The following is a 27,970-nucleotide window of genomic DNA, read 5'->3' as shown; positions in this document are numbered from 1 at the left end:
TTCAGAAACCCTCCAACACAGGTACCTTCTGCCCGTTGCTGCCTGATGCGAACTGCTCTGTTCCTCAGACCTTCACTTGTGTCCTCTGGAGCTCCCCTTGCAGGGAAAAGCGGGTGCTGGTAATTTGCCTTTTGTGCAGAAGATCCAGTGCTCTTTGCCTGGACCAGTCCCTCCTTGGTAGCCTGCCGTTCCTTGCCTTGCTCCTAGCTCTCCATAGGGATTCCTTTCCTTTCTGTAGCATAGCTATTCTGTACCATTCTGGTACCTCTAGGGACTCTCTGATGGGTGATCCATATGTTAGGAAGGACAACAGTGGGACCATGGGAGTCAGACTGGGCAGGAATGGAAGGATGTTGGCTCCCCTGCCTGCATTAGGAGCTGTTTTCAGCCTCTGTGGGCTGGGCTGTCTTGTCAATCTCCTCCTTTTTCTGCATCTCCCTTCCCAGCTCTCCTGCCTGCCTGGAGGAAGGTCTTTAAGTGGCACAAGGGGAAGAGCTTGCCTGTCTCCTAGAGTTGCAATAGTGTGGAGATGGCCAGCAGGGCTAGAGCCTGGCCAGAGAGGCTCTTCTAGGGCAGTGTCCCACCATGTCAGGTGCGTGTCCTCAGGCCTGGTGGGCTGCTTCTGAGAGCAGAACCTGATTTATCCCTCAGCAGCAGGGCTGATATGCTCCCAGCTGTGACCCTTTGGGTTGGTGCCCTGTCCTCTAGAGGGTGTGTTCCTCCCTCCTCTGGGGCTTCCAGTCACTGCGGCAGGAGGATCAATGTGGAGATGGGCTGCTCTGTGATTGAGTCATTGGTTGGCCACCTTGTCCCAGTGTGCTGAGCTCTTTTTAATATACCTTCATAAATCAGCTTCTGGCACTCCCAGCCACTCAGCTGCTTTTGCTCTGAGTTCCCTCCAACTTCTCTGCTTCACTGTGGTACGAGGTAACCCAGGATGGAGCACTGCATCCCCCATGGGTCATTGTCACTCCATGTGGGATGCATGAGCATACCATTACCAAACAAAATTACCTCTTTCCTGTTTGGCCTGTTTCTTTCCCATCACATTTCTGTCTTGTCTAGCCTGTTCTAAGGGTCTGGCTTGCTGGGTCAGCCCTACTCATCTTTTCTCAGACATTTGATTCAAGGAGTTTTGCTTCTGATGACTTGTCTCATAAGGTAACCAAAGAGCCCGTTGGAGTACATGGTGCGTGTGGATGTTTTGTTTCAGGAACGCATGGGATCATCCCCTTCTTAAGAGTGAAGAAACATGTTCTCTTGCAGGGGCCATCAGCCTAGCAGGCAGGTCCCTGGGAGGAGGCTGGGGGCTCTGAACCCCTCCTGGGTTGGCTGGGGAAGAGGTGAACAGCAATGCAGTATGTACTGGCTGTGATAACCACGTCCGACTGCCTCCTTGTTCCTCAGATGGCAGGGAAGCGAGAAAAGGCAGAACATTTATGGCTGCCTCTAGTTTGAGTTGTACACACTTGGAGTTTAGGGACAAAAAGGACCAGCTGGTTAGCTTGCCTGATTGCCTTTATAAGTGGATGAAGATCCCGAGATACCCTCATGCTGAGTAAGGTCACTCAGGCAGTGACTGGTGTGCTGCTGTAGCTCCTATCCTAGAGAGGCATCCCCTCGGGACCCGAAGTCTTTGCTTCCTTGGGAGTGTATTCCAGGGGTGGATTGTCTGTGCTGTTAAAAACGTCTGCCTTATTTTGCTTTTGTGTTTGTCTGGCCCCAGGTTCCAGCCACCCGCTTCTGTCAGGCCTTGCTCCTTCAGATAAAGAGCTGTTTAGGGTCTGGTGCTTTCTCTCCGTAAGGGTACTTACACTCTGTAATCAAGTCTCCTCAAATCCCATCTCCTGTTCAATAAGCTAACCACATCAAGCCCTTTCCATCTCTCACCTTGTGTTGTTTCCTTCATGCTAAGGGATCAGATCTACGGCTCTTCTATTTTGCAACCTCCTGTGAAACTGGGACTACTCCTGGTCTCCCTGATACCATACATAGAGCTTAACCCTCCCCCTTGGTTATTGTGCATCCCGCTGCTCTTTCTTCTGAGGATCCCCCCATCCTGATTCATTGAATGCCTTGATTCTGGTGGTGGCACCTTCCCTCCTCATTCGCTGGGCCCCAGCACTGCTTTCTGCCTGTATTAGGGCTGTTTCTTTGTGATCTGCCAGTTCTTAATCTGTCTCACTTGTGCCCTATTGCTATGGCACAATGGTGATTTTTTTTTAAACTAGGATGGCTTGTGGCTGTAGGCAAGACATCCAGTGAAAATCTATGTGTTATAGTGGTGCAATTGCTTTTTTCAGCCAAACCTGTAATCTTATCAAAGATAGCAATCGGGGGTTGTTGGTACAACCTCTCCCCACCTTGCCGCTGTATTGATGAAGGATGAGTTCTTGTCCCATTCTTCACTGGGAACTGTTTTCCCAATGACTCTTAACATCATCTTGCCCAGACTGCTGTTTTTCCATCCTGCTCCATCATGCTATATAGAAGGAAGAAATCCGTTCTCTTGGCTTAATTCTTGAATAAGCATCAAGAACCCAAAGAACTGTTAGAAATCCCCTCCAGAGGAGAGCTTGGCAGGAAGGAGGTGTATCACCTGTGCTCTTCTGGCCTCAGATGCGACAGCTCACCTCTGGCTTGCTGAGGGAGCTCAGTGTTCAAGCATCCGAGAGCGTGGCATGGATTTGGTGCAGGTTTCCTTCGAGGTCTTGAGCAGTCCCACAGCAATTGTGGCACTGGTGCTTGAGAGGGCCCAGCAGGGTGCCTGGAGATAGAGAGGGAAGGTTTTTCTGACTGGAGATACCACCTGGAGTTATACTGTGGAGGCAGAGTCTCTCCTCTGCCCAGAGCCACACTGAAGGCAGAATTTCCCATTCACGACATCACAGTAGGTCGCTGTCGAAACCAATGTCACAGCTGCGATGTCTCCGCTCTCCCTCCGCATCGTCTCTCCACAGCTGTCRCCAAACCCTAGATGCAGGCAGCCAGGAACAGGCTGTTCTCGCTCGTGAGCCTTTGCATTTCCAAGTGCCAGGATTTGTTGATCTCCAGGACGTGGTGCAAAACCTCTCTGTGCTCAGTTCTCCCAGAGGTAAGGAGCTGGTTGCTCTGTGGTCTCCAGCAGGTACGAAGGGATGAGGGCCTTACGAATATTATATTTCCTTGCTATTTATACTGTGATGCTCCAGCTAGCCCACTATGTCAGGCGCTGTACGGACATGTTTTTGTGGACTTCCCTTGCCTGCAGTGAGTGTGTAGGTGTCCAGACAGCTTTGGAGATCTGGGTCTACTACCAGCAAGGGTCCATGCTGTAGAGAAGCCAAAGGGGAGAAGGGGGACAGAGGGAGTCTCAGGAGACCTGAGGACCTGTGAAAACAGTGTCTGCAGCTCCCCAGAGTGAACAGAAGTGACAGAGGGTGTGCAGAAAACCATGGGTCCTGGAGGTGTTGGGAGCAAGTGTCCCCATCCTCTCTTCCTGACTGGACTTTGGAGGCAACGTTTCCTCTGCTGTTAGCACCAGACTGCTCATACGACGAGATCTCCCAGCCCATCCTTGTACACAGCATCTTCCAAAGGGGCCAAGCCCAGCTCATGCTGCTGGGGCAGAAGATGAGAGGCAGGGCCCTGAGCTTTGAGGTGCTGCGGCAGAGATGAGCAGGAACAGGGATGCATGGGGCTCGGCTACTGGCTCTGGACTGCCAGCAAACAAGACCTTCTTGCCAGAAGGCAGTAGCATAAGCTGCTCTCCCCTGTGTGTCTCTCCACAGGAAGACAGCAGATCTGGTGGTGTGCAGAGCAGGGCTCATCCTGTTTCCCTACAGTACCTGGTGGTGTACTGATTTTGTGGCAGTGGTGCTGCCCTGCTCTGGGGGCCGGTCTCTGGGGAGCCTCAGGTTTCTGTGCATGTATTTTTTGCATTCTAGGACCATCATAGAAGGTGATGATATGTTTAGTATAAGCAGAAACCTCAGCTCCTTATTTACCTTCTTAACAGAAGTCTGAGCCTACCTTCACAGCCTTTCCTGGCCCCAATTCTGATGGCATATTAGAGGGCAGCTCTTAAATGTACATATAATTGGTGGCAAGGGCACATATTCACTGCTTGAGTCAAGCATACACGTATGTGTTTTCTTCAATTGGGCTTTCCAGTTTTAGTCACTGCTGACTTCAGCAGGATCTTGCTCAGCCCCGTAAACTTGCCCTGATGAGGGATTGAGTGGGATGTTCTTGCTGCGTACAGCAGTGGGCTTGAAAGATCAATTTGTGTCTGAACTAGAGCGTCAGGGTTTGATCTGTATTATTCTAGATCTAAAAAATGTGATTGCTTTTTCCCGTTTTTTGTATTTCCTGAGAGCAGTCTAGTTTCTAGCTTATCTTCAGACAGCCTCGAGGGTATTCTCTAGGAGTTTGGGAGTTTAATCAGGCATTGCTGGGGCATGTGAACTCTGCATATAGTTGCTGTTCCCATGGAGGGGAGAGCTTCTTTCAGATATTTAGGTTGGCGTGCCTGTGCTGGGGGCTGGGCCTGGCTGGGAACAAGCTGCTCCTTTTCCTGGGGACGGAATTGGGAACGCTGGTGGTGAAGACCCACTTTGCCGGGGGCAGTTCTTGGACAAGGCACTGGCAGCAGTGACGGGCACGGCTGGCTTTCTGAGGGCTGCCCCCCTGCAGCAGGACTTGCACCAGGGAACAGCTGGATTTGGTTTTATTTGATGTTTTTGCAGCAGAGGGAGGGAGCTCCATTCCCTCCAGCCCTGGCTCAGCCACCTGCGTCCTTTTTCCCAGCCGCTGAATTTTTGTTGTAGCATCCTGGGTGGGGCCTGCCATCCCCCGCCAGCAATCCCAACCCAGTGCTGTGCCCATCGCCCTCCTCCTGCTCCTCCTGCCAGCCCCGGGCAGCTCCGTCCCCTGCAGCCCTGACCTAACTTCGCTGCTCTTTTTGTTTCGGGAGATTTTTAATTCCACTGCTAAGCGCGGACAATCAGGACCTCCGTGGAAATGACCGATAGGCGAGATGCTGGGCTCTGGTTTGCTGGTGAAATTGAGGGCTTTTGTTGCTGGCTGTTTAGCAGGCAGTATTTCTTTTTGGGCTGGATATATTCCTGGCAAGAAAAATGATGGATGCTCTGTTTCGTTTCCAGTGGCAGTGTTTCAGATTCCTTGCTCCAGGGCAGAAGCTGAGCTAACTCCGATTCCGGAACAGCTCTGGTACCTTGGCAGCTTAAAGGCCACGGGGTTGCTTGAATGACAAGTGGCACTGAGCACAGGGAAAGCTCGGGAGAATCGTTTTTGTGTGGCGTGCCCTCGATCTCTCGCAGGAAGCAGGGCGGGAGGACTGAAAGCCCACTGAGCGGGGAGGGAGCCTTTCATTGTCTTAGTGCTTTGCAGGCAGAACGTGTGGCGTTAGTAAGCGAGCCCAACGCACAAAGGAGCAGAGTGCCGTGCCTTCCCGGCGAGCGGGGAGTCTCTCCAAGTCTGCCTGTGGTGGCTGGGTAGACGGTGGGAAGCACAAAGTCTCAGGGTGTGATTGTAATTTTTCATTCCTAGGAGCTCTTATACTCTTCTTATCCCCTTTTGTGCCCTGGCCTCCCGTTATACCTGGCTTGGAGGGCCGAGTGTGGATGCCGGCAGCTGTGCTCTGAGAACAGCATCCTGTAACATCGGAAAGCCTGTGAGCATCGGGGAGCGCTGGACCTGCTGCCTCTGAGCCTGGTGCAGCGGGAAGCCACAGTGCTGGGGACAACACCTGAGGGATGGGTGCTAGGCTTGCGGGGGGCATGGGGCAGGTTTGCGACCATTAGGCTCTCCCAGCCTCTCTGTGCCTGTGTGAATGGACCTGAGGAGCTTGCGGGTCTGGAGGCAGAGCCCAGGGCTCGGTGCTCACGATGGAGCAGGGCCTGGCTGTCCTTGCCAGAGCTCTCCTGCTCCTTGTCTTGTGATGAGAAAGCACCTCTGGAGACGTCCCCGACTCTGGTCCCTGTCTGGGAGGGCACTGGCAGCTGGGCAGCAAGAGTTTTTACCCTGTGAAACCCTTCTGGTTCCACTGGGGTTGTTGGAGGCCTGGGGCAATTCCTCTGGATACCAAGTGAGACACTGATGCAGTGTGGGAGGACACCTGGGCGAGCTGCTTCCCTTGGCCACACGATGCCCTCGCTGCTGGCCAGGCTGGCCCCGTCTGTACTGCAAGCTCAGGTTGTACCCAGAGAAGCTGCAGGGCTGGGAAGAGGCTGATCTGTGTTTCCTGAGCATTGTCAGGTGCAGGGAGCACTGCTGCCCCATCACAAAGTAGGGCCGGTATCCTTCGCCCCAGCTCTGGCCATTCAATCTTCCTCCTCTTTCTTTCCTTTCTTTCTGTATTCCTTATGCAAGTGAGGCCAAGTAAAATGCAGTGCTGACCAAAGATAACAACCACAAGCAGATCCAGACAATGGATAAGCCCCCGGCGAGGGCAAGGGCAACCCAAATCCTCCCGGAGGAAGACAGGATTATTTTGCGTCCTATTAGACATCTGTCAATAGCTGCCATTTCTGGACCCTGACGCCTTTCCAATCGCGCAGCCACCTTCCTAATGTTAAAGCAACTCCTTCCTCAGCAGCCCTCTGCACATGGAAAAGGGGCTGTGTTTGGGAGCCAGTGCTTTCGGGGATGTGGGGGTGATTGCATGTGTTAATCCTGCAAGTGCAGAAGCAGTGTGGGCCCAGCCCTCAGGGGTTTTTCTGGTGCACAGCCTAGGTGTGAGTGGCTGAGATGTTACTGAGTCCTTTTGGATGCTAATGTCCTCTCCTGCCTGCAAAGGGGTAACTAGTTGGTCATCTAGGTCCTYGCTGCACCCTTGCTTTCATGGTTCCTTCTGACCTGCTCCCTTGTGCTCAGTCATTACCTCTGGGCACCAAGTCTTTAGCCCTGGCCTGCCTGTCTTTGAGCCACCAACCGTGTCACTAAGGACCACGAGGTTTGTTGCCACGCATTAATGACAAAATGCAAATCTGCTGAATCGGCCCAGGTGCTCTCAAGTGTTCGTTCCTGCTGCTGGCTGCTTTTCTTGCTAGACTGTCTGACAGCAATGGCGAGACAGCTACCAAAGGTGCCATGAATAAAACACCCATGAATTCCCGGCCCTTCCCATTGCCAACTTTTCTGGGATCCCAGGGATCCCACTGGTTTATGGTGGGTTGTTGCGTGGCCGCTTAATGTGTTGTGGAATGAGCCAGTTTTGAGAAAGGTGGGAATGAGAGGGGATTTCTCTGTGCCAGGGTGGCTCCTGGAGGTGGCACTGGTGGATTTGGGCCTCTTAATCTACAAATGTTCCCATGCTGGTGTGCCTAAACTTTTTTTTTTTTTTTTTAATTAACTTCTAGGAGCTCTTCTGCTGCTGATCAGTCTCACTGTGACCTGGTTATCAGTTATACCCCAAGTAATTTATGCTTTAATCGGCCCATCTGTTAACTGTAGTGATTCACACGTCTTAGCTTGGCCTCGTAGGTCTGCAGGGCTGCGTGTGCATCTCCCCTGGCTGCGCGGGTCCCTTGGAACACTCTGCTGCAGCTCTCGTGGGTCCTTCGGGACGCTTGGGGCGGCCCAGCAGCCCCGGAGCCTGCCATGCAGGGAAGTGCAGTGGGAGTGCTCTCTGCAGCACTCCTGGCTTCCAGGAAAACTGGATACCTTTACAAAAAGCTCTTTCAGTTCCCTCCTGTGTTCACTTCCAGTTGGAGGAGTTCAAGTGGTTTCCTTTGTGACACTTTCTGCCCAAAATCCAGTTTTCCTCACCTCTTGAGTGAGGGGAGTACTTGGAAATGGGCAAATTGACGTCAGACTGTGTGTTGGTGCAGTGAACTGAACTGCTGGGATCCACCTCTGTGCAGTACTCACAGATGGCTGGCTGTGGGGCAAGAAGTGGCTGGAGCATCCTTCAGGCAGGGTGCATGGTCCATTCAGTCTGGTCTCTCAGATCTTGCAGCCCTGAAATATCATCAGTCGCTTCCCTTGGTGGTGTGTGTAGAGAGACACCAGGGACTGGCTGGGCTAGAGAGGCTCAGCTGTTCCCTCTGTGCTGGAAAAAATCCCTCCAAGAAGGTTTGGGAAGGCTTTGCAGAGGGAAGGTGGTTCTGCTGGGGCTGGACTAGGACTGATGTCTCATCTTCAGGGCTTTCCCCACAAACCACACGCTGGCTTGCAAAGTCTCTGGAAAGGACAGCACCTTGCTGACTTACTTTGCATTTCCCAGGTTTACATGTTTGTTCTTAGCCACAGATTCAAAGTCGTATCTCCTCCACTGACCCCAGGAGGAGGACAGCATTAGGAAGGCGATGCCAGGCTAGGAGAGGTGGGCGAGAATGGAAATGTTCCCCAGCGGAGAGCCGTGCCACAGCGCGTGAATGTCAGATGCTGCTTGGCTGTGAGATCGGCTCTTGCAAACACAGATCTGTTCAATCCCATTTGGAGGGAGGTGGGGGGGGGGAGAAAAAAGAAAGAAAGAAAGGGGGGAGGACTTTCTGAGTCTCAATCTGGTAGGTTTTAGTTACAGTCGTTTTAGGATTTGGGCAGCGAATGGCACAGCTTTGGCAAGGGGGGTGGATGAGCCGTGGAATGAAAGCACTGGGGGAGGTGAGGCTGCCAAGCCTCTGTTATACCCCGAATGGAGGGGGGGCTCGCGGGTGGGGGCACAGCCCCCTGGCTTGCCCTGGGGCTGGAGGAGGCTGAGCGAGACCAGGCTCTCCTTCGCCTGGGTCTCTGGGCAGCAGCTGCATGAGCGAAGAAGGGGGAGGAGGTGCCTGGAGTTGTCCACAGGGCAAATGGAGTCCTGAAATACTCGGATGGACGTTTCAAATCGCGTTATCTCCATAACCGCCCTGGTCTGGCCGTTCCAAGTGGCAGCGGAGATAAGTGGATTTCGAGGGAGCGCCTGGTCGTCTGACATTTAAGACTCTCTAATCCATAACTACCACCCCTCAAAGGCAGGATGGAGCCATGTTTCCAAGCTGGGCGGCATGGCGTAGCCCACAGGCATGCGTGGGCTGCCTGAGCGGATGGGGATACCTGCAGGGGTGGCTCACCTGTCTCGGTGCTGTGGCTCAGCTGGGGCAGGTTAGTGTCCCTGTGTGCATGGGGACCAGCTTGGGACCAGCAGCTCCCTGGAGTCCCACCGTTGCTGGGGCAGCTGGGTTGAGGTGCCACAGGGAGGAGACTGGACCAGAGTGGTGCGGGTGCTGGAGAGGCTGTAACAGCCCTGCTCAAGGATGAATCTCCCTGTTTCCCTTCTGACCATGGAGGTGATGGTGGTGTTGGTGACATCCGCCTCTGTTCAGCACGTGCTATCGTAACCTCTTTGGAAGGCCAGGGGACTTTGCTGTCGATGCCATCCTTGCTTGGTTGTGCTTGCCTGAGTTGGGAGATGGGAGCGGTGCATGGATGTGCGGTTGCAGCCTGGTTAGCCTGTGGGTTGGGAAGCGCAGGAGGGTGTTCAGCTGAGCTCTGTGTGCAGCAGCAGCTGTTGTGCAGATAGCAGGCATGGTTACGCGGGGAAACTCTGCCAGCTGCAAACAGAGGCCTTGGTCTGGACCCCTGGCCTGGGGAGCCTACCTTTCTGGTGGGGAGGTGTTGTCACCTTCTGCCTGCTCAGCAGGGCATCTGTGAGAAGTCAGTGTGGACTCACTGTGCCATCCCTGGTGGATGCACCGAGCTGTGGTTAATGTGGCAGGGTGGTGACTGCCCACTGAGGTCACCTATATTTCTGGCACTGGCTGGCTAGGCTGTGCGCATCAGGAGCAGTTCTTGCAAGACATCACCAGAGAAGAGTGGCTTTCTGCAGAGGAGGCTGGTGAAAGCCACTCTGTGCACCATGATGATTTGCCATCTGCTTTCAGGGCTAATTCCAGATGCTGGATTTAATCTTCCATAGCCTTTTTAATTCAGGAGTTGGCTTCTTAATGTCCCTCAGTGCCACCTCAGTAGCAGAGATGAGCAGAGCGGCTGCCACGACCAGCCCTTCGAAGGACATTCTGGAGGACTGGAGATGAACTGTCTCCATGAAAGATGTCCATTTGGCGACCTGTGAGACCTCCGCCTAGTTAACCTGCAAATGCCTGGTGTGAGGCTTAGTATTTGCAACACAGCCCAACAAAACCCAAACCTCTGTGTCCTCTCTTGATGTCTTGGGAAAATGGAATGGGTGATGGTAACTTTCTTGGTGCTTCTGGAAGCTGATCTTCTGCCTGGACCAGTTGTTGGGAAGATGAATGTGAAAAGCAGAGCTTGTGGGGGAATCTAAGCTGTTGGGTTGACAGCGCTGACGACTTGCAAACAAAGTGGGTGAAGGATGTCCTTGTCTTTGTCTAATGGTACCTCTTCACATTTAGCAGGCACCATGTTCTGGCTGAATGGATGTCCTGCAGGAGCACTCAAGCCTTGGGAGATGTCGGTTTGATTTCTCCCTTCCTCCCTTGGTTCACCTTGTTGCACTGTGTCTTTGGCAGAAAAAGCAGCCCAATGGTGACTGTGGCAGCGGTCTCTGCTCTCCCGGCAGTCTCTATGTCTGACTGTTGCCTGGTTGAGTCCCCTGCAGCTAAAGACTTAGTGGCGGTTCCCTGTGATGCCAGACTGTCAGTCTCACTTGAATGCGTCTGGAGAGGTCCAGGAGCCTTTTGGTCTATCGCCTTCTGCCGAACCTCTTGTTGATTGGGCTGTGATTAGAAGTCACTGCTAGCTTTCAGTTGACCTCTGTCACCTGGCGAGGGGAGCAGCAGAGCAATGTCGTCATTCTGGCGCTGATTCTGCTGTGGAAGCTGGGTATTTGGGAGCTGAGTTGGGTGCTGCTGCGCTGAGATTGGAGCTGCCTGAATCTCGCTCTGGTTCTGCTTGTTCTCGTGAGCCTTTCCTTCCTTGTTTTGCTTCTGGACCTTCTGACTAGCAATGGTGCAACAGAGTGGTGGTCCCATCAAACCTTCTAGCTTTTCTCTGCTGTGAGGAAGAGAGGATGGTGTGAAACACAGTGGCCAGCATGCATCGAGGGTGTCACGCACGCCACCCACAGCCCTCCTCTCCTGGCTGCAGAGATGCCATGTCCTCGTCTGCCAGCCAGGATGGTGCAGCAGCTCAGATGTCCTGTGAGAGCCCATGGCTGACCATCGCCTTAGGGTATGTGGAGTGTCAGAGCAGGGGAAAAGCTGTGGCACAGCACTACTGGGGGATGAAACCCAGGCCTTGCATGGGTGTCATGAGACAAGAGCCAGCTCTGTAGTTCTCTTGCTCAATACATGCTGCTTGACAGGTCCATTTAACATCCCTTTGCCACCGTGGAGTGTCTGTGGCCAAGGCCGTGCCTGAGACAGGGACCGTTTTTCTGTAGACCAAGAAAAACAAGCTACTGATCTACCAAGACTCGTACAGCTGCTAAGGCAATGATGGCTTGCAGAGGCCAGACTCCCCTTCTCCAGAGCTGCAAAGGCTTTTAGCTAGGAAGGCACCTCCAGCTTCGGCCCTGGTGGCCAGCAATAACACACTGCCTCCCTGTATCTAACTCTTTCCAGGGATGCCTTGGAAAGAGAGAAACCCTGGGGATGGGTGCCGAGGGTAGTGGCGATGCTGCTCCTTGTTGGGACCAGCCACGGTGCGGCTGAGTCTCTCACCAGCACTTTGCAAAGGAGGTGGAAGGCTGCGCTGGGCGGCTGGCTGCTGCCTTGGCTGGCTGGGGAGGGGGTGAAGGGGGGAGGAAGCGGGGACAAAAATCCTGCAGTGTACACAATTACCGCCACTTAGTGCCTCCTTTTTTGAGGCTGAAAAGACGCCGGTTTCCCTTCCGTCGTACGTCTGCTCCACCTCTGCCGGCCAGACAATGCCGTGGCCCCAGCGCCCACCAAGCAGCGCACAATGGGGGAGAGCGCGGCGCTGAAAGAATTTAAAAAGCAGAACTTTTATTTTCTCTCTTTGTCTCTCGAGCCTGGGAGCACCTCGGCTTCGGCTTTTCTTCTTTTTTTCCTCTCTTTACAGTCGTGTCTGTGCATGGCTGAACGAACAGTGGCTGTTACGGGAGGAGATTGATTTATTTAAAATTAAAGGAAAGCAGAAGTTATTTTTAAAGACAAGAGATTTTACATCTGAAGGAGCTGATTACTTTCCAGTAATGTTGGGCAGCGGACAGTGAAATAATACAGGGGGGTTGGAAATCGCAATCTGTCATTTTTACAAGAAGCAAAGCTCCTCTCTCCTGCTCCCCTCTTATGATAAATGGTTCCTGCAATCAGGGAGACTCTTAGTCCGTCAGTTGATGACTGTTTCTCCAGGTGCTGGGGCATTTGAGATCTTTTTGCAACCTTTTTTTGAGTTGTTAGCATTATCATAACATCGTGCTGTAACGAGAGCCCCTGGCTGGGCTGTGGTGATGAGGACCAGAGCTCTCCCATCTGAGCAGAGGCAGGCAGCACACCGAACTTCTGCATACCCCACCTCTGAGCAAAACCAGGGACCCCGTGGGGAAACCCAGATCTGAGCCCTGGCTGAGAGCAGAGAAGGGGAGAAATGAGGTGGCTTAGGTTTGAGATACGTCAAGTTGAGCTCTTGGGTGAACCCCAGGGAAAAGGAGAGGCCTGGTGCGGGGCCAGGCTGCCTTTCTTCCTCGCTTGGGATGTGGGAGAAGGATACTGGCTTGCCCCGCTGAGGCATCCCAGGCTGGCGGTCACAGTTGCTGGGGTGGGGAGTCCGCTGGGCAGAGCTGCCTTCTCTGGGCGCAGCTCCAGGCAAGCTCTTGGGGCTCCCGAGTCCCTTCTGTGGACATAGGCCTTTCTCTGGGAACGGGGAAGGACAAGTGGGAGCGTCCAAGTTACCGTGGGTCAGCTGCAGCAGCAGCCTTCTCCTGGCAATGAGCAAAGCCTGGGTCAGTGCGGTAAGTCGCTGGTCACGTGAAGCCCCGGGGCTTTCAGAGACTTTCTGCAGCTCTCAACAGCCACGGGCTCAGTGCATGCCTGGGACCTCTCTGGAGAACTGGGTTTTGGAGAGGAGCCCGTGAGGATAATGCTTTGGTCTTTGCAAGGTGTCAGCGCGTTTGCTGGGGGTAGTGGGTAGTAGGAGGCCCCAGCGAGGAGCAGAGTCTCATCTTGCAGCCCCCCTGCTGTCTTTGCAGGGTGCATGGCCCTGGTGGCACCCCCTTGCTGCACACCGTGACGCATGAGACAAGGTCGCTGTGCCTCTCTGCCCCGAGCTGGGTGCTGAGCCTCAGCCACTATGGCAGGGCTCCTCTGCAGCATGCTGTCCTGTCCTGTCGCCAAGTGGCATGACCTGGACTCGTGGCATCCGTGCCTGGCCACATGCTGGGGCTCACCAGGGCTCTACTTCCCCCTGCTTGTGGCCACTGCCCCAGGTGAAAGCTGTGGTGCTGGGTGCACGGGGACATTCTCAGTGCGGTCCCAGGCTTGGCGCATCGTCTCCTTTGGTCCCTCTTGCCACGGGCCTGCAGCCACTGGCGTGGCTCGCTTCCCCACACCACGGCATGCTGGGTTCTGAAACATCTCTCCGACGGGGGACACAGCGGGGACAGGGCCAGTGGCCCAGCACCTCTCCAGGCCACCCTCCAGAACTGTCTGGACCTTTTGCAAAGGGCTGGCGGCCCGTTGGGTCTGATTTTGGACCTCCTGACCTTGACAGCATCCCCTTGAACCCTGGCATCTCTCCAGCCTGCTAAGCTGCTCGGTGTAAAGACCTGAATGAATGGGTGCATCACATGGTCCTTAATGCTGTGTCTGAAACTAAGCACCTTCTGATGGACCCAGATGACACTGCCCGGTGCATTCTCTGGGGGCTTGGGGGCTGGAAAAGGGGCAGGAACGGAAGGGGGGGTGTCTGTCTGCCTTTACTCAGGTCAGTCATAAAGAGGGGATTAAGATAATTAATCCCCCTGCACCCCCCAGCAATTAGCAGCCTGGCTGGGCAGAGGGTGGTAATGAGTAGCTGGGATGTGCCGGGTTGTTCACGCTGTTGGGGCTGTGTGGTCCCAGTGGGTGGGCAGGGGGTCCCTGTGCACGTGGGTCGGCTGGACACCCTATAGCTGGTCTGCAGGCAAGTCCTGGGGGCTCCACGTGATGGCGTGGGGATGGGCACGTCCTGCCCACACACCGCCCTGTGCCTCCTCGGCACAGTAAAATGGGCACATCATAGGCAATTCAGCAAGCTCTTTCCCTCGGAAATCTGCTGCTGGTGTTTGCAAGAGGCTTTCTCTCCCTGCTGGCTCTGTGAGGCTCTTGGGCTCCTGGGTCCAGCATGGGAGCAAGGTGCTGTGACTGGCATCCTTGCCTGGTGTATGCTGCCATGGAGGAGGAGCAGCCTGAGCCCCACGGGACCGCGGAATGAGCGCAGCTGGGCTGCGCAGGAGCTGAAGACGCAGCGAGGGGCAACGCCAGGCGGTTCCAGATGGCAGGAGCTGGAGGGGCCGAAGCAGCAGTCCGGACAATGGTGGGATTGTGCGGTGATGGGGCCGCTCAGCTTGGCTGCCCCTTCTGAACCACCAGCTGGGCACTTTCTAGAGCGAGGGCATGCAAGCCCTGGGTGTGAATGCTGGCAGCATGCTGGCCTGCCGGCTTGGGCTGAGGTGGTACCTGTCTGACGGGGCCCAGGATCCCTTGACCTAAAGGGTGGCAGTGGAAGGAGCTGTGCTGGATGGGCTGTGGTGGCCTTGTCCCACTGGTGCACTGTCACCTGCTGCTGCAGGAGGACCCAGGGAGACCTCCAGTCCCAGCCCAGGCTGCCACAGAGGTATTCATGGCGAGGCTGGCTGCTGGCTGGAGATAGTCAGTCCTGTGCCGGTATCATGACCTGATGGCAAGAGGGTGGGGGAGAAACAAGAAGCAGGACCTTGCACCTTCCTCTGAACTCGCAGCAGCTCAGGAGTGAGGAATCCCTCTTGGTCCCCATCGGCCTTGGGGAAAGCCATTTATGATCAGCATATAAAATCCTTCCCCTTTTTTCATGCTCTGTAATGATCGGTTCCTGTTAGAGGAGGCTGTGGGATGGTCTCGAACCTGATGTTTGTGTACACCCGGCTGGTGGGGGCTCAGAGCTGCTGGGCCTGATTTATGCAGTGGGGTGGGAGCGCAGAGTAGTTCCCTGATAGAGCCAGCTGGAGAAGGCTGGCCGTTACGGCCGACCGTGGGGGAAGATGTGCCCTTGGAAATAACTGATGGAGATGGAGACTGCAGCGCGTGGCTGTGCAGAGAAGTGCGGAGGTGCAAGGCTGCCAGGAGCAGAGCTGGGGAGGGAGCCAAACGTGAGGGACTTTGCTGTTGACGTTACGCAGCGATGAGTTGCGATAGTGACAAGCTCTTGCTGGGTCCAGCTGGTGACCGACGTCCTGGAGCCAGTGTCTTTCCTGGTTTGGTGCTCAGACCGTGTCGCCCGGTGAGTGGGGCTGGGAACAGGGCCCTGCGGTGTGGAGAGCCGGCCCCTTGCAGCTCTGCATGGCGGAGAGCCCCTTGCAGACACGCTTCGAGGTCTCCTCTGAGGAGCAAGGTGGACTTTTGCTGCCCCTCTTGCTGCTGCTCTTGTTTTTGGCCAGAGGCCCCTTCTCTGGGATTAATGCCGGCGCTCCGATGCTGCCGAGCCACTGAAGCATCAAGGCTGGAGACACGTGTTTGAGGTTTTAAGAAGGGAACACAGCAAAGAGCCCCAAAAGGTGTCTGAGCAATATCAGCTGCAGCTTAAACTCCACAAGATTACAGACAGGCCAGAAATGTGAGCTCAGCAGGCTGGTAAATCCGGGATTGATCCAGCGTGGTGCTTGGGCCTTGCAGATCCCAGCTCAGCAGCAGGGCTTGGCCAGGAGCCCGCTGCCTGGGCACGGTGGGGCCGAGGCTGGGGCAGCGGCGGCGCCACCATTCCTGCCGCTGCCGGCACCAGCTCAGTGTGGAGCAGCCCCCGGCGTGTTGCTGCGGCATCGGGAGGCCGGGTGCTGGTGTGGCATTCACCGCGGGAGCCGTGCTGCCGTGCTGTGCCGCCTCACCTACCGGCATCCACCCTGCAGCCAGGACCTGCAGAGGAGAGGCTGCTTAATTAGAGCAGCCTGCTGGCCACCCCGCTACCCCAATTACAGCTCCTTCCTCATCAGCTGAAGGCATCCCACAGCGGTGCTCAGCAGGGGCTTGTAGCCACGGGCTTGCAAGAGCGCTGGAGGTGTCTGTGCCGTGGCCTCTTTCTGCAAAGTGCAGAGAGCCAGCTGAGCCAGGCCCGCTGTAGCGCGGCGAGCGGAGGCAAACCAATTTCATATGCAGCGGGCGCTTCTGTCTCCCCCTCCAGCCGCAGCGGGAAAGGGCCGGTCGTTCAGCACCAAGCGATGCAAGGGAATAACCAAGCTTCCGCTGCCGCGGCATGGGGAGCCCGGGAACCTGGCGCCTCTGGCCCTTCCTCCCCCTTCCGGATGGATGCAAGGCGCCGCGCGAAGCGCCTGCCGTGCTCGCGTCGCCCGCTGGAGGGGGGCGAGGCCGGCTCCAGTCTTGCACGCCAGACCTGCAAGCCCTGAGCAGCTCCCGCCCGGCGCGGGCACCCTCGCCCCGGCGGCATCCTCCTTTGCTGGCCTGCTGTGGCAGTCCCTGCTGTGAAGCGGGGCGGCGCGGCGGCCCGAGGAGCGGCGAGGCAGGGGTGCGCTGCCCGCCGTGGAGGGGAGCGGGACTGCTGCGCCGAGGGGCGGAAGAGGAGAAGGGCCGCAGGAAAGGCAGTCGCAGGAGGGCGTGAGATAAAGCCGCCGAGCGGCTTTATCTCACATCCTCCCGTTAGATGCTTTTCCTGCCGCGCTCCCCTTCTGGCCCCAGCACCGGCAGCTTTTGTCATTAAGGTGTGACCCGTCCTAACGCTGCTGGAACGAGCCTGGGCTGGGCCCCGCTGCTCCCTTGGCAGCGGCTGGGCCAGTCCCGCGGCCGTGCGGCAGCACGGCTGCTCGCCGGCACGCCCTCCGGCACCCTGCGGCTCCCGGGCAGGAGGCGCGTCCCAAATGCGCCGCGGTCCTCGCTGGCGACCTTTCCCGCGCCCGGGGCTGGGGCGCTGTGCTCCCCACGTGGCCGGGGGCTGGGGAAGGGCAGGCTGTCCTGCTGCGGCCCCCTCCCTCCCCACGGGAATTTGAGAGCTCTGGGCTGGAACCCGAGTCCTGCATCGATCCACGCTGCGTCTTAAATCCCACAGCAGCTGAAGCAAGCGGTTTCAGCGCGAGGGTGGGGGTGTTTTTCTCTGCAGGCGAGCCGTCTCCTCTATCGGGGTGAGATGGGCTGGCTTCCTGTTCCAGTAATGTGGTGTTTGGCTCGGGCTTCTTGCCCCCGTAAGCGTTTAATGGCAGAGCGGCGCGGCGGGGCGCATGCAGCCTTGCGCTCCCCGCCGTGTCTCCGTCCCTCAGAGGGGTGCGCGCGCCATCGGGCTTGCCGTGGGGCCGCGCTGGGATGAGGCAACGGCGGAGGGAGGGCGCGTGGGCAGCCGCAGAGCGCCCCAGGGCTGCTCCATGCTCTGCGCGCGCCGCTCCCGGGCAGGGTGCCGCGAGTCCCGGCGGCGCTCTCCTGGCCTGGCTTTGTCCCCGCAGTCATCCGGGGGCAGAGCCCCGGCACGGCGAGGATACGGGACTGCCAGGAGGACCCGCGGGAGTGCTGGGAGCAGGGCAACGCTGCCTGCGCGCCGGGGCAGCAGGGGCAACCCTTCCTGGGGGCAGCGGAGGGAAGAGGAGGCCTCCCACCGCAGCGCCCTCCCCCAGCTACTGCTGGGTGGGGATGTGGGTTCCCGCTCCGCTAAGCCCTGGAGCTTTTCTCCTCTAAAGCCTGATTACTCCGGTGGTGCCTGTGCGTGCGTGCGTACGTGCTTGGGAGGGGAGGAGGAGGAATTTCACAACAACAAGTGTTTGCAGCCACGCTGGGCCCAGCTGCCCCAGACCTGCCCGAGGGTCCCGCGGCATTGCCTCCCGCGCCGGGGAAGCCGCGCCAAGAGGGGGGGGTGCGCTTCTGCACCATCTAGTCCCTTCCTGCTCCGGCACAATGGGGCAAATGCTGCGGCTGTGCGAGCAGGGTGGCCATCGGGGGGAAGGTGCGGGTGGGTGGGTAGTGGGCTGTTCTGTTTTTTTTGGCTGGAGGGGGTCAGAGCTGGGCCTAGGAGGTGGACAGTGTAGCTCTCGCCTTAGCTCTCCAGTGTGCTTGTGCGAGTGGACAGGTTGGGGGTCTTCACTGCAAGAAGCAGTCAGGCCTGTCTAAATTTTCTGTTTCTCCACCTTAGAGCAGAGAGGAGGGGTCTCTGTCACACTTGCTCCTTAATATTTCTGTGTTCATGAGACCAGAAAATAAAAATCAGCAGGTGGCTGTAGTTCCTGCTTGGCCTCGGGGCGCTGGGTGGGTTTCATCGCCTGGGCAGACTGATGGTCCATCCCTCCCTCTCCTGGAAGGGTGGGTGCAGTGCTTGCAGGCTGGACGCCCTGCTCGAAGAGCTCGGAGAGCAGGGGGATGAGGACCTCGGAGCGAGGAGGAGGACGGAGGCAATGCTGGCCTGAGCTGGGAGAGAGCAGCTTCAACAGAGAGGTCCCGGGAGCCCGCGGTCCCTCCGGGTGCTCTGTCAGGTCCTGTACCCGGCTTCCTGGCTGCTGTGCCTGCCTCGGTGGGCAGGAGGGGGGCACACGGGCTGGAATGTGAGGGCCAGGCGGCCATGGGCTGGGGGTCTGGGATGGCCTGCGAGTGCCTGCAGCCCCTTCCAGCATCGGGGCCGCCCGCCGCTGGAGTGGAGCAGAGGAGCCCCGTGACTTCCCTGGGATTTCAGTCCTCAGGGGGAGGAGAGCTGGGCACAGAGAGTCTTTAAACAGCAGAGTGACATTGCTCCCAGGCCAGGACTTCCTTTGTAACCCCCCGATTTCTCTCTGGATGGCGACCCTTTTAAGGAGCAGCGGAACGGATCTCCACTGAGGTCCGTTCCCTGGAGTTTCTTTGTTCGTGGCACTGAGACTTTCATTGCAGGGGGAGGAAGAGCTGCTTTGAAAAGCCTGTTTGCTCTTGCCAGTACTAACTCTCTTTTATTTTCTACTTCCAGAGCCGTATGTTTTGTATCAGAGCCGCAGACTATGTCTTTACACTGAAATTGTACTGAAGACCTTTGCAGCCGACCTTGGAGGATACGCCCCGTTCATGAGCGTTCCTATTTAAGCTTTCTCCGGTGGTTGGTGTGTTGGTGCTGCAAGAGGGGCTTTGGGGGTCTTTTGCTTTGGTTTTTGGGGTTTTTTTTTTTTGGTTTGATATTGCTGTTTTGCTCTGTGCACCATGTCGAATTCGGGCTCCCATCAAGACACTGGGAACAAGCCAGACACGTTGGAAAAAAATAACCAAGATGACTCTCAACCCCCTGTCAACTCCGAGAGGAGGAACAAAAGTGGAATAATAAGTGAACCTTTGAACAAAAGTCTTAAGAAGTCCCGTCCACTCTCCCACTATTCCACCTTTGGTAGCAGCAGCTCGGTAAGCGAACATTCAGAGAAAGGCACGTCCTTAACTAATGGCAATGAAGCAACTGTGGATAAAAGTAATTCTACCTCAAAGCACAAAAACATCTCTAGTATGCTGAGCAAATTAGACAGGGTGTCAGAAATCTCCTCAGAAGGACAGAACGCCCTACAACAGTTTGCTCAGTCGACAGAAATGCTCAAAAGAGTGGTACAGGAGCATATTCCTCTAGCAAGCGACCATGGGACTGGTATCTCTGATATGGAGGCGGTCTCAGCTGCAGAGACAATGAACAGCCCCTCTGATTTTCCTTACCTGGGGGCTTTTCCCATCAACCCAGGCCTTTTCATTATGACCCCCGCTGGCGTGTTTCTGGCAGAGAGCGCGCTCCATATGGCTGGCTTGGCAGAGTATCCAATGCAGAATGAATTGGCATCTGCCATCAATTCGGGGAAAAAGAAACGGAAAAGATGTGGCATGTGCCCGCCCTGCCGAAGACGGATAAACTGCGAGCAGTGCAGCAGTTGTAGGAATCGCAAAACTGGCCACCAGATTTGCAAATTCCGAAAATGTGAAGAACTCAAAAAGAAGCCTTCTGCAGCACTGGAGGTAACCGGCCCCTGTCAGGCACCCTAACCCTTCTCTTGGGCTGCTCTCCTGGGTTTGGATCTTGCCCTAGATAATAAAACACCTGGTACTTCTTACTTTTTTTTCTTTTCCCTTAACAGTTCTCACCATAAGTTATCTGCTTTGCCCAGCGCCCCCAGTCCCCAACCCTCCCTTACATACTGGGGTTGTTCTGGTTAGGGATGAGGGCTGGAGTCTCTCCCCAGGTTGCTGGTGGCCCTATACATGCTGAGGTTTGGTGTCCCTTTTGTAGGCATCTGTAGCAGAGAGTTTCTGCTGCTGAACTCCAGCTTGAGTTTCACTGCCTGTGTCCCTTCTACTAAAGGGACTGCAGCTATCCACTGTCCCTAGCTAGGGAGCAGTTTCTAACCTGGTAAGGGAGTCAAAGGATGGAAAGACGGAAGGCTTTTTAGGGTAGAGCTCGTGAGTAGTTGGTGGTGGCTGTGAAATTAATGTTTGTGGTGCACCTGGATCCCCGTCCCTTAGCTCACTCTTTGTTGTAAATGGGAGAGAAGAGGCCCTTGGTTTTGGGGTGGGAAATGGTTGCAGAATGCGCCCTTGGATGCTGTCAAAGATGAAGCAATAGCTGGTACCCTGGGTAACATTTCTGTGCTAAGGCAAAATGAGTTCTCCCAGGGCCAGGGTCTGATCGTGGCTCTATTGGTATGAATTCATGAGGGGATTCGTTGGATTTCCTTTGGGAAATCCAAATGCATTGTGTACATCCTTGGAGATGCCAGGAGCTCCCCTGCTCCTGCTGAATTCACTGAGCACAGAGGCTGCTCTGCTCTCAGCAGAGTGAGGCCTTGTGGTGGTACTCGGGCTGTAACTCTGAGGTCCACGGGGACCGTGTCAACACAAGGTTGTTGGGTTTGGCCTTGGAAGCTGCTGCAAATTCTCCTGCCGGGTTAGGGTGCTGACTTGCTAAAAATGCCAGGGAAGGTACATTATTAATGTGGGAACCACAGGCAAGGTCAGGTGAATTGAGTCATCAGATAGGACTGAAATTCAACCGGGGCCTTGCAGGTCTGGCAGGAATATGGTTGTTCCCATCAGTGTGGTGTGAGTGAGAGCTTGGTGCCTTGGGAGTGCTGGAGACACGCTGCAGTGTGTTAGGGGTAGTGTGTGGGCGCGCTTCCCTCTGGCAGTGACTGCTTCGTGCTGCAGATGAGTGGCTGCTCTGGGCCAACACCTCTCTGTAGAGTCCGCTATGCATTGTGCTTAATCTGGGTTTGATTTTCTTGGGAGCTAATCTAGCCATCAGCTGCATGTGTATACCTTTTTGTCCTCTTCCTGCTGGTGAGTGTACCCACAAAGCTGGCAAAGGTTAAAAAAAATCACCCTGACATCAGCTGGAACTCACATACTGGTGCGAGGGCATCGTCCATCCTCTGATGTCTTCCCGAAGAGATAACCCACTGTTTTCTTAACCACGTTCTACGTTTTCAATTAGCATCAGCTCTGAATGAATAGTGAAGGGAAAAAAAAATCTATTTGGGCGGTGGGGATGAGGAGAGTGGGACTGTGTCTTTCAAAAACCGCTGTATTGCTAAATTATATTCTTGTTCTAATTTGCTGAGTCAGTGATCTGGAAAAAGGGAGAAAGGAAAAAAAAAAAAGTTCATCTCTTTCGAAGAGTCCTAAAACAGGTCAATAGAATCACAGCTCGCATCAGCCTGAGGAGCCGCTCCTTTCTCCCCAGCATTACGCGAGTTATGGGGACGTTAAATAGCACGGGGAACCCATGAAACGATCACCCCGTTGATTTGTTTCCCCATTCCATGGCTGGCTGAGAAATTGGAGCCACTGAAATTGGGCTTTTAATTTGATAGCATTCGGGGACCCTGTAGAGGACGGGTCACTTTGCTCTCTGAGGGGATCTGCAAGAATGTTTAAGCTGAGGAGAGCTGGTGCTCCAGGAGGAATCAGACGCCTGGGCAGACACAGATCGCCTTGGGACGTCACAGACTCTTCCATCAGAATAGATACTCAAAGGCTGTGTATTTTGGGCTGCTATTTTACGATATCACCTCGTGCTGTGTGTTGACCTAGGTAAAGTTGAACTACATTGTGACCATACATAGAGGTGCTTGAAGAGGGACACACTGGGACCCCCTTGATGTCGCAAGGACATTTGTGTTTCTGACCAGGCCGTTAGGTCTCACCCCACATCATCTTCCAGTCTTGGCAACGCATTGCTTTTGGCCAACCTTAGAGCAGCCGTCAGAGCCACTGCTACCTGCCTTGCTGTGGAAACACCGTCTAGAGGTGGCAGCGGCCTGGGGAGTAGAGGTGCTGGCTGCGTAGGGCAGTTGGCTCGGCAGCTTCAAGGGCTGCTGGTCATGGCAGCACATCAGCCATGTGTTAGCATTAATGTCAGAGTAAGGGACCATTTGATGGCCATTTATACGTGGCTGCAAAATTCACTGTGCTTTCTTTGAAGCATTGTCCGCCTTGGTGGGGCCCTGTGTCAGAGCTGACCAGGAGAAGAGCACCCCACAGTGAATCCTGCCAGGCCGTGTCAGTCTGCCGGCCATGTGTGTTGAGAGGAGCGTCCTCAGAGAGCCAGGGCAGGGGCCGCAGCTGTGATTAAACATTGATCTAAAATCAAGCAGTAAAAAAAATAGAATTAAACCTTTATGGCAGCATAAAAAACAGGCTAAATCCCAATACCGCCGTTAGGCTTTATCTGCCCATCTAAAGAGCCTGAAGAACCGGTCGCCACTGGTGTCCTGGTGCAGCGGCTGCTGGCTGAGGCACTGAGGCTGGAGAGGCAGCTCAGACTCTTCAAACAGGCAGCAGCGCGTCCCTGCACCAACCGGGCTCCTCTGGGCTCTACCAGCCCCGGCAGCTCTAGGAAATGTTGCATGGTCTGCCATCCAGCCCTGGACTGGTAGCCCTGGGCTTATCTCCAGAGCGGAAGGCCACATGAAGGCCATGAGTACTGGGGATTTTACTCGACAGAGAGGTCCTCCATCTGGAGTAGACCTGGTGAAGTGCCTACTGCTGGCCAGGATGCCCCTGCTAATAGTGATGTAAGGGTTGTTGCTACATTGTGTGGACAAAGTGGAATCCAGCCTGAGCATCCTCATGAGCTAGTTGTCCATCTTCCCTTATTAATGAAGAGAGAGAGAGCTGTTTAAGATGACTATTTCAGGTGTCTACTTTCAGGCCTCTTAGAAGCTCCCTCGCATCTCATTCCTCTCTCTTACTCAGATGTGGACATCTACATTTGGGTAGATGGCTCTTGCCTGTGAATCTGCGGCTCTCTCTCCCTGTGGGTTGCCTGTTTGGGCTTTTTTGAGGGATCTAGACTGGAACAGCATGGAAGGGTGAGCCATGCCATAGCTCCTTGTCCCAACACCACTGTTTGCCAGGAACACTTGTATCTTTCCCAGATATTAGGTTACAAATGCAGAGATCGTTGGGAAACTGTGATTCCTGCAGCTCTCTACTCATTGGCTTCCCCAGCTCAATTTTGCTCTGTAAATCAGACATGCATTGGGAGTAGGAGAAAGTCTGATCTACCTTACCTGGGCACCACCCTCTACCTCCTGTTATCTCCCTTCCACTCCCTCCCTGTGCCCAAACCCCAAATCTGGGTGCCCGTGGAGGTAGGCACTTTGGGGTACCTTCTGCAGGAGTGTAGGGGAAGGAGTCACTGTCCTGGTTACTCAGATGTCTTGCAGACGTCTTAACCCAAGAGAAGGACCAAAGGAGAGCCCAGCTGGCTCCTGAGGGGGCTTAATGACCTTAATGTGGCCTGTTTCTGGGCTTTAGGGCAGTACATGAATCTCCATGGGGAAGAGGGGAAGGTTTTCACAAATGGCCTTAGTTCTGGCATGATGTCCCATCTGATGGCATGTCCTGTTGGTGATTGTGTGGCCCTTGGGATCACTTTGCCTTCCCTGGAGACTCTTGGCGTCTAGAAACATCATGGTCCTTGCACAGGCAGCACTTAGTCCTGTAAATGTTGCTCTGGCTTTCCATCTCTATTCAGCTGGGAAAACATCCCACCTCCTCTTTCTGGGTAGTCATATCCTCCTACCAGAGTAGGACAGAGCATCTCTCTTTTGGGGCCTTTGGCTCACACGAGTTCTCTTGTCCTCTCTCCTGTACTGGAGGTGGCTTCAAAGAGGTGTTCTTCGATATCAGGCGCTTAGTCACATGCAAGATTGAGCCTGATCAGAGTCTGGAGCATGTTACTGTCCATCTTCATCCCTCTTTCCTCTGTGCAGTGAGATGCTGAGGGGTCCACAGTGGTGCCCAGAGTTTCTCTGCAGGGGAGAGGAGTGTTTGTCAGGGTTCCTGGTCAGGCTGTAGGCATCTGTCCCTGTGTCCTGCTAGGACAGGAGTGGCTTAGAGTCTATGTGTCCTTACAGATTTCAGTGTGGGACCATGCGGTCCCACCAGCGCACAGCCCGCCGATAGGTTAGCAACTCCACGGGGTCCGGTTGCGAGCAGCTGAGCCCTGGCCTGTTCCCAGGCGGAGGACACCGTTGACTTCCCTTGGACCAGGGGAAGGTGTTTGGGCAAGACAGCTGTGTCGCAGGATGCATCCTGGTGCCTTGCGTTTCTCTTGTTCCTGCATGCTGGGTGGGGTCTTTCCATTTTTCCCCCTGTGGCTGAATTGCCGGAGTCCCAGCCCAACTCACGTGTGCGCTCCTTAGCATTTTTTTGACGTCCTCAAGCACAGGGGAGGTCCGGGCTGGGCTGCCGGCACTGAGAGTGAGGGAGGTCACCTTGCCGTGCCAGGCTCCGCTGGAAAGGCCATGCCCTGCCGCTGCGGTGGCTGCTTGCTGCAGCCTGGCCATTGTGCTCGCTATCGGCCGGAGGGGAAGTCAGAGGCTGTGCCATTGTGTCTGGAGCAGCGAGGGGACAGCGGGAACAATTGCAGAGCTGTTTTTCCAGATGCCCTTTCAGGAGCGAGTGTTCCCACTGCCTCCTTGTTGTCGCTGTGTTATAACTTCGGTGAAATCCTTCAGCGGTAGACCGCTGCTGCAGGGCAGTCCCAGGTCAGCGAGGCCCCTGGTGGCACGAGTTTGTTTGGTCTCGTCTCAACCCTAAACAGACTCTTGCTCATCTCACACCTAGCCAAAGGTCTTTGCCCAGCAGAAAAGCTGGGTCAGGGACTAGGAGCTCTTGTCCTGAGCATTTGGCTGCCTCTGCAGGTGGCTGGCGGAGGGGGCAGCCGGGGAGGGGGGGCCTGCCTAGTGGCCCATGCCTCGTCCGGGGAGAGGAAGACAGGGTGCTCGCGACGTGCTTGCTTCCCCCTGTTTTGGCTGGGCTGCAGGAAGGGTCGTGCTTCACCCATTCCTTGTGCACATGGAATAAAAGCAGCTCGGAGCGTGTTCTCCTGCCTGCCCCCATCGTGGGTGGGTGGGAACCCTCCGAGGCACAGTATTGCAGCCGCTTGCTGTTGTGTGCGCAAGCCCTCTGAGATGAGGATTTTTCTGCCGCTGGAAGGCATCCTTTCATTTGAAAAGCACCTGTAGGAAGACGGGTCTCTGTGGGGTGGTGGTAGGCAGCAGGCAGGACCGCTGAAGCAGCGGCGGCAGGATCAAAGAGGGTGTCAACACCCAGGTGTGGGCCAGGTTGCCACCCCCAGGGTGTCCTGCCGAGCAGGGAACCAGGAGATGCTCCACGCTGCCTGGGCGATGGCCTGGCACCCAGCCCGCCGGCCAGGAGAACGGTGCTGAGCCGCTCTCCCTCGCCCTGATCCTGCTCTCCCCAGCCGGCCCCTGGAGGGAGAGGCGTGAAGGCTGAGGTCTGTGGGATGCATCAGCTCCTTGCACCCAGGACAGCCCCAGGGGCTCGGCACGCGCGAGCCTGAGCTCCCTTCCGAAGATGTTGAGCACCCGGGGTCCCCGCAGGCTCCAAGCCTGCCTGGCTGCACCGAGCACCTTTGACGGGGTAGGGATAGGAGCTCTTCATTTGCTGCAGGTTGGAAACGCGGTGCAGAGCCTTGCGTGGGGACGGGGGGTGCTGAGCCTGGCATGGACCGGGCCCAAGGCCGGCAGCTTACGTGTCAGGCAAGGCCACGTGCTTGCCTTCCTCGCGCCGGCTTTGTCCGACGGCGCCAGGAGCGCCGGGGCTGGCTATAACGCCGAGTGCCAAGCGGTCCAGCGCCGGGGCAGGGCGGCCGGGCGCGCCGGGCCGTGGTACGGCGCGGCACCGCGAGCTCCTTAGCGGGGTGGATCCCTTTGTGCCGTGGCCAGCGGGCGGACAAAGGGGCGGCTTAGGGAGCGGGGTGAGCTCACGGCCGCCGTGCGCGGGGGCCGGCACCCTCCGGCGGGAGCCGCCCGCCAAGAATACGGCATTGTGCTCCCGGGGCACGTGATGTGCCGCGCCGGCGGCTCTCATCCCGGGGATTACAGCCTGTCTTGCCCTCCTCGGAGTTGACGGCTTCTCCCCGAGCCCGGGGTAGATTTTGCCTTTTCCGACGTGGGCTCTTCCCGTCCTTCCCTCCCCGGCGAGGACAAAGCCTGCTGCGCCGCTGCCGAGCCCGAGCCCGAGCCCTCGACGTGAGGGACGGGGCAGGCCCGGCCCGGGCTCTCCGCGTGGTTGCCTGCTGCTTTTACTTAGCTGCCTTTAATCAACTTAGTGCTGATGATATTAGCGGCGCTGCCTGCTAATACCTGTTTGACGAGGCTCCTTCAAGTAAACAAGGCCGTCCTGGGGGCTCGTTAGCTGTGACCACAAAAGCACCGGCCCCAACCCCCCCCCCCCAACCTGAGCTGGCCCTGGGGAGCAGCCAGGAAGGAGCCCCCCGGAGCAGCTGCTGTGGGAGCGGGCCGCGGCGCGGAGCGGGGCTCGTGCCCGCAACCCAACTTAACGCCTTGTCCCTTCTCTGTTTTGTTCTTCTCCCCCTTCCCCTGTCTCTCTTCTTTTCCAGAAGGTGATGCTTCCTACAGGAGCTGCGTTCAGATGGTTTCAGTAGGAACAGGAATCCCAAAGCTCTGTCATCCAAGTGCAATGTCACTGCTTGCTTGTGTTGTCTCAGGCAAGGGATTTTTGGCTGAAATGAATGGATGCACCTGTGTCTCTTTAGAACCAAAAATATTTTCTCGCAAAATTTCATTCCTGTTTTTATAATTTTTTTTTTGCGTTTGTTTAACATCTTCAAGTCCTAGTCAGACATTTAACTGCTTTTCAAATAAAATAATTAAAAGAAAAAAACAATGGATCTGTAAAGTACCAAGACTTAATAGACAGAGTATGGACAATCAGTTTCTTTCTGTGTTTTGGTGTTGATGTTGTTTATGTGTGAAAGATGCAGTACTTGTGTAGGGAATGTAAATTTACAGTAACCTTTTAAAATCTAGTTACTAATAAGCACTACTGTAATTTAGCACAGTTGTTTAATTGCACCCTCATTTATACTTTTTATTTGATTATTTCCCATCATACAATAGAGTGGATAGTTTCTAGAATGCCTCAACTTCATGTTTATAAATGAGAATATGTTTAAAGCGATGTAGTATCCCTTTTCCTAGCCATTCACGTATGTAAGTTTAACCAGCAAGAGGTTTGGTATAAAAGATGAAAGAAAACAATTGCTACAAAAACGGCGATCCTTGAAAAAGGAAAAAAAGAAGAAAAAAAAAAAGAAAAACATGTCATTGTTAGTTTATTAATATAGAACAAGAAATACTGCATACAGAAAAAACTCCTAATTGCAATGGTTTACTTCTAGAAGTCATTTTTGTAAACTTACTGAAGTTAAAATCAAAATAAAAATAATATTGCAGGACCTGTGCTGAAGCAGTTACGAAAAGTGATATTTCTCTTCTGTTCAAATCCCCGTCTCTCCAGCTCTCTCTACATCATTAAATTGAAATGCTGTTTGTAATGTTTTAGCGATCCAGGCTGTTTTTGTGAATAAAATGAATGCATGTTTTGTGTCATGA

At 55.2% G+C, this 27,970-nt stretch overlaps 1 protein-coding gene across 8 annotated transcripts; it reads left to right on the top strand.

Annotated features, from left to right (window-relative positions):
• Nucleotides 1-27,970, top strand: CXXC5 (CXXC finger protein 5). 8 transcript variants are annotated; one of them, XM_026067899.1, is made up of 3 exons: nt 1-21; nt 19,027-20,042; nt 26,956-27,970. In XM_026067899.1, exons 2-3 carry the CDS (start codon nt 19,254-19,256, stop codon nt 26,998-27,000), a joined length of 834 nt encoding a protein of 277 aa, XP_025923684.1. In that variant the 5' UTR covers nt 1-21; nt 19,027-19,253; the 3' UTR covers nt 27,001-27,970. The 8 variants fall into 8 exon arrangements, with proteins under 8 accessions (XP_025923684.1, XP_025923685.1, XP_025923678.1 ...); XM_026067900.1 differs by lacking the exon at nt 1-21 and adding an exon at nt 8,971-9,087 and having other exon boundaries at nt 26,959-27,970; XM_026067893.1 differs by lacking the exon at nt 1-21 and adding an exon at nt 8,971-9,087.

Source organism: Apteryx rowi, unplaced genomic scaffold (genome assembly GCF_003343035.1).
Source record: "Apteryx rowi isolate R43461 unplaced genomic scaffold, aptRow1 scaffold_264, whole genome shotgun sequence".
Taxonomy (NCBI): Eukaryota; Metazoa; Chordata; class Aves; order Apterygiformes; family Apterygidae; genus Apteryx; species Apteryx rowi.
Note: the sequence above shows the minus strand (reverse complement) of the source record. Positions and strands in the feature narration are given on the sequence as shown.